Source organism: Propithecus coquereli, unplaced genomic scaffold (assembly GCF_000956105.1).
Source record: "Propithecus coquereli isolate 6110/MARCELLA unplaced genomic scaffold, Pcoq_1.0 Scaffold451, whole genome shotgun sequence".
Lineage (NCBI taxonomy): Eukaryota > Metazoa > Chordata > Mammalia > Primates > Indriidae > Propithecus > Propithecus coquereli.
This window is the reverse complement of record NW_012150297.1, coordinates 708167-716261: the sequence shown is the minus strand read 5'-3', so window position 1 is coordinate 716261 and position 8095 is coordinate 708167. Positions and strand designations below refer to the sequence as shown.

The window sequence follows — 8095 nt, the reverse complement described above, 5'->3', positions numbered from 1 at the left end:
TTTTTTTATTTCTCATAATTCTAGACCCTGGGCTGATTCTTATATATTTAAGAGAAATTTCAAGTTTTCTCGACTGGTTTCTGTACGCATGAGGGAAGATGGTGATGCTTTTGAGCTTTATTGTTGTTTCAACTGTCATTCCCATTGTTTTCTTGTGGATCTGTCATTCTGCTACTCTGTCTTAATTTCCTTATTTGTTTAAAAATGATTCTGGAGTGGTAGCAGAGAGTAGGACCCGCAGAATGTTATATGATCCTTCATCACGGGGATATCGTCTTGCAAGCGCAGTGCACGACATGGGAGTTAGGGGTGGGGTAGATTGACTCTTACTGTCATTAGGCATGTTATTCACATAGATGGCATTGCCCTAGCTGTGGGTAGCTTGTGACCTCCACTCGCATGCTGTCCTCAGGAGCTGATGATGCCTTGGCAGCTTTATTAAATTAGCTTATTTTATACGTAAAGTCATCCAGCCAGAAAATACCCACAGCCAAAATGGCACACTGCCCCTCATCATCTGCTTATGCCACAGACATCTTCGTTACTTCTCTGTGGGAACAGATTAGCTCAGTGACCCATCTCCTGACTGGAACACTTCCTTCCCTGTCCTTAGTGCACTGTACAGTTTCCCAGGGCTAACTCCTCCACGAGGGAGGCTCAGTGAGTGGTAGGATGTCTCTGAACCACAGTATCTCACTTTTCCTCTGGAAGATGCTGCTTATAAAGCTGCCTTTCTTCAACAAAAGCTCACTGAGGTGTGTACCGGGCCACCGCGGGTGGGAGGGAGCCAGAGAAGAGTCACACAGGACAAAGTGCTACTTCGAGGTGGTGTTGTATAGAGTGCTGTCAGAAGAGGGACACACACAAAGTTCTTTGGGAGCTCTGAAGAGGAAGTGATTTCTTTCATCTGGTAAAATCAGGAAGACTTAGTGGAAGAAGAGAGTTGATCCTTAACAGACAGGTAGGACTTAAATGTATGGGAAAAAATTTTCCTCTACTAAAGAGTTATAGTAAAATTTATCAAACTTGGATAGTATTTTCCCTCACTTGCTAACCTGTCTTTTCTCTTTTCATCTGACCTTAATAGTGGACTAAAAGGGCAGATTTGGGGCTAAGATTAGGATAGAAGATGAGAGTCTAATTTCCTTTCATGACTCTGCCACTGTACTTTTTTTGGCTCCATATCCAACAGTAGTGGTCAAAAGTTACCTCAAAAAAAAACCAGTCTCCACATTTGACTTGTGAAGAGCTGGTTTCTGCACGCTATTTCCCGTTTCCCTTCAATCTGTAGCAGTGTTGCGTCACGTTCTAGTATGTCCTTATAACTTACGTTGTGCTCTCTCTGCTTCAGGTTACCTGGCTTCACGTGCCAGGCAGCAGCTGTTGAAGTGTCCTGTTGTCATTTATCCTCGTATATCTAATTGAGAAGAATTCTGTTCTAGTAAAATCAGAGTGCTGCTGATGGACTGGCTACATTCTCATTATTAGCCATCCTGTCCTGCCACTTAATGTCAATATTAGAAAACATCCTAAACGAGAGAATGGAAGTGTTGCAGGAAAGGCATCATTATTCTGCAGTACAAAAACTACTACTCTGCATTCTGACAACATCATTTTTAGTCACATTATATTGATCTATCCCTGAACAGATATGTACCATTCCCTCCCTTTCTTTTCAGACTGAGCTAATAGATCTGTCTACAGTGGATGTGATTCTCATCTCTAACTATCACTGCATGATGGCGCTGCCCTACATCACCGAGCACACTGGATTCACAGGCACAGTGTATGCCACAGAACCCACTGTGCAGATTGGCAGGTGAGAGTCTTTATTCTTGTCCTGTTAAGATGTGGCTGTAGAGCGCCGCCTCTGGTGATGACTGTTTAATAGAGTACTATGCCAGGAGTGAATGTTGTTTCCTCCTGAACAGCTAAACCCAAAGAATAGGCAGGAGTAGGTGACTCTCTAAATAAAGGAATGTTCATTGGAAATGCCTAGAGATTGCTGCGGCGAGTAGTCTTTTTAGTCTTTTTGTATAGATAAACTGGGAGGAGTTCATGGAGACAGCTCCTCTGTACAGATAATACTAAGTAGGGGAGGTGGAGACAGCTCCTCCAGTTCATGGAGGTAGTGTTTAGAATGTTGCCACAAAGATGCAAGGCAAAGAGCTTCAGAGGAAAGGAATGTAGCGTCTTTAAGAAGAGGAAATTTTATTGCTTTGCTTTCAAAATTTCTCCCCTTTTATGGTTTACTGCAGACTGTAAATGGAGACAGCTTATAGAAAACAGGGGATAGATAAGTAATTAGATGGTTCAGTTGTCCCTGCTGTTGAGTGAAACTCAGCAGTCTAAGGAGTAAAACTGCACAGTCTGCCTTTGACTCTGAGAAGCCTCTGCTGCCCCTTTCTCTGCCCCTACCAAACCTTTGTGATACAGGTCGTTGCTGAAAGTAACTATAGCATCATTTAGTGAGAAAGAAATTATGTGAAGTTAGCTGGGCGTGGTGGCACACTCTTGTAGTCCCAGCTAGTCAGAAGGCTGAGGTGGGAGGATTGCTTGCAGTGAGCTATGATCATGCCTGGGTGACAGAGCAAGACCCCACCTCTTTAACAAAAAAAAAAATGTGAAAAAAATTGCCCAGGAAAAAAATTATTAACTTATTGTATTGAAATAAATTAACAAGTATGGTATAAGTTCAAGTGTCAGAACCCAAAATATAAGATCTAGGAGTTGATATAGACTCCTAGGTTGGATTCTGTTGTCTTGCAGATGTTCAACAAGATGGAATTACTAGAAATGAAACAGTATTTTCTTGTTTTTATGTCAAACCATATTACCTGTATTGTGTGCTGAAAACCGTAAGGGATCTGAGGGAAGGTCATTATAGGAAAGTAAAACACTCAAAGTGATGGATTGTTTTCAATGAAACGATGAGCTAAAACATTAGACTCGAGCCTGAAAAAGTTAAAGGATGAGGATTGCCACACCATACAGTCCTCATAAAAGCTATAGCCAGAACGATAATGAGCCTGGATCCCAGATCTTGGGATTTGGGAACTAGTACTGCTCCTTCAAGATGGAAAGAGGAGATTATTAGTGCTAAATAAATAAATGGAAGTGAAATGAAGTCGTTCAGCTTTCAAATGCTAATAAATTTATGGCTTACCATTATCTGTATATTGACTTGGAGGGGACTTAAGTCAATATGGATCATCTATACTAGATTATGCAAAGAGATTCAAAATGTTGAAAATCTATTTCTGGATTTGTGGGTCATCCTCTAGCCATCAGGAATTCCAACATGGATCCCCAGAGCATGTGGACCCTTCATGCAGTCGAGGGTGTCATTTCTTACATTCCCTCGACTGCAGTTCTGTGGTATTCCATCTCATGATCTCAGAGAGTTCTGTCCTTTTGCAGGTCCTTTTGTTAAATTTTTGAGATTAGTCCTGGGAGTATTCTTCCACATGGAATTTTGCTAATTCCTAAAACACATGCAAGAAAATTTATTTTATCAGTTTAAAATGTCCATTAAATAGTGTTATTTAAAAAAAAAAATTACACCCCCATCCTGCTGCCACCAAAAGTAGGTACTTCGTAGTCACTTAACAACTTCTCATTTTGTATTTTTAGAAACATAAAGAAAGGCAGAAATCTTAGAGTAAGAGTTAAAATAGGCTTATATTAATATATTTCAGAGTTCAGAGACAAGAAACCTGCCAGGCTTGTTTTAAATGTGAATTAAATCATTTAAGTTCAGAATTTTTAGCATGGAAATTCAATGAGAAGGCTAGATTTTTGTTTAACTTTCTGTAAAATGGTGCCCAAGTTTATATGCAGCAGAAAGAAAGATGATGAAGTGGAGGAGGGGCAGGCAAGCAAGTCATTTCTCCTGGCTACAGTGTTAAGAGTGTGGTATTTTTCTAATTTTCTAATGGCTGTTCATCACTTTTTTGCTGAAACTCAGGCTTCTCATGGAAGAACTGGTGAATTTCATCGAAAGAGTGCCAAAGGCTCAGTCTGCCTCCTTGTGGAAGAATAAGGACATACAGAGGTGAGGAGCAGCCGTCTCTCTTCCCAGAGACTATAGAGCCATACGCTTTGCAAAACAGTCTCATTTGATTTCTCATTTTATGCTTAAACATTGATTTGGTTATACTAAAGATTGTCTTTTCCTTAATATATGAAAGGTTTACATTTGATTCAACCAACATTTTCTGAGAGGCAACTATGTGCCAGGTACTGTACTGGGTATGGGAATTTTTCATAACAACTAGCTCTGTCTTTGAGGTGCTCAAAGTTTAATGGAAAATCAGACAATTCAACAGGTCAATTACAGTCTTCAATGGCATGTCTTATAAGAGATGTTTGACCACAGAGCTATAGGCACTCAGAAAAATGAAGACCTGTCTCTGCTTAGGGAAGCTGAGAAGAACAGTCCTTAGGAGATGATAATTATGGTGGGTCTTGGAGGAAGAAAAGAACTTTTCCAGATAGAAAAGGTCGGGAAGAGGGATCCAGACACAGCGCCATGGGACATAGTATATTCATGGAACAATGAGAAGTTCAGTGTGGATTAGGATGGGAAGAGCAGAGAGGTAAAAGATGCAGGTAAAGGGCTAAGTTGGAGCAAGATCATGAAAACAGTGTGAATCTTGAATATTTTATTGTTGAGTGTGAATAAGGAGGAGAATGACTTAACTTTGTTTTGGGAAAAGTAACTCTGGAAGCGGCATGGAGGATGGATGGGAATGCAGGGACGGGGGCAGGGAGACCAGCAGTGTGACTGTTTCAGGAACGCAGGCGAGATGACAAAAGCCTGAACTAAGGTAGTAGTAGTGAGCATGAAGACAGAGTGTAGCTTCCAAGAAATTTCTGAGATAGAATTGAAAAGAATTGGTAAGAGTTATAAAAGTGGCTGCAGAGTAAATTAGGAAGGTAAGAGGAGAACGGAGTGGAAGCCAAGGCACAAAGGAGGTTCCCAAAAACACAGGCTTGTCAGTGGTCTCAGATGCTGCCGAAATAACCTCGAGTTAAATGGTCCTTCCTTGGCTGTGGAAACTGGGAAGTCATTAAAATCCTAGAAAGGTGATTTGCCATAGAGTGCTAGCACCAGAAACCAGATTGTAAGAGGAGAGGTAAGCAGAAATAAGATAGGGGAAGCAGGGAGGCAGCTTGATCCCACATGCTCTTACTTCATTCGACAACGGAGGACCCCAGTCAATCTTCACGGACTGGACTCTCTCTGACCCGAGCAACTGCTACCCTCACCCCCAGGCTCCACAGTAGACCCACCTTCTGATCCCAGTAGCGAGTCTGAAATAAAAACTAGCCTTTTGACTTCTTAGGCAGTTCGTGTTCTATATACTCCTGCCTAAGTCCACTATTTTCCAGCTAACTTACCACTGATTTGTGTTTCTCTAGATCGATGATTTGTTAGTCATCTGCTTATCTCAACTTCAGAACATCTCAGATTTTACAGTTTTTCTTTCTGCAAGAATATGCACGTGTATGTAGCCAGAAGAATATACTTTGTTTTTCTGTAGTGACTGTTTCAGAGTTTGAGCATGTCTCCCCTATGTATTCCTTTATACACATGTTATTCATTTTATTTAACTTAGGGAGCACTTGCTATGTGCCAGACACTATTCTAAATATGTTATTTAATTTATTTAAGCTAACAATTCTGAGGTAGGTAGTGGTATTATTACCATTTTACAGGAGAGAAAATCAGCACAGAGAGGTTAAGTAACTTGCCCAAGGTCACCCAAATAGTGAGTGGCAAGAACTGGATTCAAGCCCAGACAGTTGGCTAGTCTAGCTGCAGAGTCCCTGCTCCTAACCCCTCTGCTGAGCCACCTCTCGTGCACACGCACACCTATTCTGTGTACATGTGAGCCCCTTCTCATGTGAGGGGACGAGGAAGGAGATTTATCTATGCACATTTCCTCCTGTGTTTTATAGATCTTCCCTGTGTTTCTGTTTCTTATATGAGGATGTGGTGTATGTGTGACTTTATACTAGGTAACGTTTTCTGAACATGCACATATCTAAGTCTTCTGTGTGTATATGAACAGCTTCCTTGATCGGACCAATCTCCCAGTGTAGTGCGTGGTTTCTTCCCCTCCTCAGGTTGCATTCTCATTCTCAGCTCCCTCTTCTCTTGTCCATTGCGATACCATCTTCCTTTTTTTCTGTCTCCCATGTGCCCACTGGACTCTATAGGACCCCACCCACTTCCCTACATCTCTGTCCTTAGAGACCGTAGGACTTCGTTTTCTTTACCCATGGAACATGTATGCTTTGGCTTTCCTTGCTGCCTCCTTTTAAATTTATACCGTATATTGTATTCTGCCGCAAATAATTTTGGCACACCAGCAATGGTCAGTATTTCCTGACTCCCAAACCCTGGGCCAAGTCTTAGGAAGTCCCAAGTCTTTATTTTGCCTTTTCTTCTGTGACCCTGAGCAAAGTCCTTGGCATTTTCCTTTGTCTCCCACTGTCTGCAAAATCCAACAAAATAAGTGGCTCACAGAAGAATGCCATCGTGCATTAGGGAGAATGTGAATGAAGCTTGAAGGAGAGGGCTCAAGACGGGGTCTGAAAGTTATTTCATAGGATGCTTACGAAGTCTCCCTTTTAAAAGAAGGTGCTAGTTGAAATAAAATTTTGAATTTCCTATCTCACCACTTGGTGGGCAAAAATCAGAAACTGTTGAAAGCTAACTTGATAGAGAACAGGAGAATGACTTGCACCGTTGGAGAAGACCACCTTTCATTTAGACCCTGCTCAAGTTTATGGTTTGGCTTTTGAATATGAGATGAGCCATAGTTACTGACAGAGAAAGGGAATATCAAATTACTGGCAAGAATACATACTGAGAAAGCTGTGTTCTCTTTTTCTCCTGGATAAACTCAGCATAAACATCAGAAGTGGTAGAAGAATTTGAAGAGCTATTTATTCTGTTTGTTTGTTTGTTGAGACAGGGTCTTGCTTGCTTGTCTCCTGGGCTAGAGTGCAGTGGCATCATCATAGCTCACTGCAGCCTCAAACTCCTGGGCTGGAGCAATCCTCCTGCCTCAGCCTTCCACATAGCTGGGACTACAGGTTTGTGCCTCCACACCCAGCTAATTTTTCTATTTTTTGTGTAGAGACGGAGTCTTGCTCTTCTTGCTCAGGCTGGTCTCGAACTCCTGGCCTCCAGCAATCCTCCTGCTTCAGCTGCCTACAGTGCTAGGATTACAGGTGTGAACCACCTGTAATCTTAGCCTATTTACTCCCAGCTATTTATTCTTTAATTGGCATCACACAAAAGAGTTCTTTTGAAATATTCATCTAGAATTTAACCTTGGGCCAGAATTCTAAAAGTGCTTCATTTGGATATTTGTGCTAAAGGATTTATATCACTTTTTTTTTTCTTTTTATTTCCACATCCTTCCCATGTAGAGCTGCCTGTTGTCTTTTTCTTTTTAATTTTTTTTTAATTTCAAAATATTAAGAGGGTACAAGTGTTTTTGTAACATGGATAGAATTGAACAATGCTGAAGTCAGAGCCTTTAGTGCCCTATCAGGTACAATGCACACTACTCCGGTGAGGTATACATCACCTTTAGATTTCTCTCTGTCACAAGCCAGTTGGTATCTGGTGTCCCAAAGTACTGTCACATACATTGAGAATCACTATTTTTTGCTATCTAGTTCATTGAAATTTTTCCCAAGTGATATAAGCTGTGTCTTCTCTATATGTTTTTTTTTTCCCCTTAATTCTTACACTTAGTCGGTCCAGGTGCTCTAAAGTAGGGCTCTCGGGTTGCATGCCTACAGGGCTAGGGCAGGTAAGTACAGGAGTGAGGTGGGCTGGTAGGTACTGTGGACCAGCGACCATACTCCTCTAAGGGGGCAGCTGACACGCAGCTTCAGCAGATTGTAGCCACATGGGAATGTGAGCCCATGGCTGCCAAAAACCTTCCTTTTCTGTTTCATTTAAGAGAAGTTCAAAATCTGAATGTTGTAAACATGATTTTTTAAAAATCTTTTTAAAATATTGACTCATACATTAAAATAAAATCCTATGTGATGCAAGCAAAACACCTCT

The 8095-nt window shown here is 41.3% G+C and overlaps 1 protein-coding gene across 1 annotated transcript in view; it reads left to right on the top strand.

The window, feature by feature from the left end:
- INTS9 (integrator complex subunit 9) overlaps positions 1 to 8095 on the top strand; it is a 100459-nt gene that overhangs the window by 40351 nt on the left and 52013 nt on the right. The window contains exons 5-6 of the mRNA XM_012654925.1: positions 1680 to 1819; positions 3968 to 4054. Coding sequence (XP_012510379.1) covers positions 1680 to 1819; positions 3968 to 4054 — 227 coding nt within the window. The remainder of the gene's footprint in view (positions 1 to 1679; positions 1820 to 3967; positions 4055 to 8095) is intronic.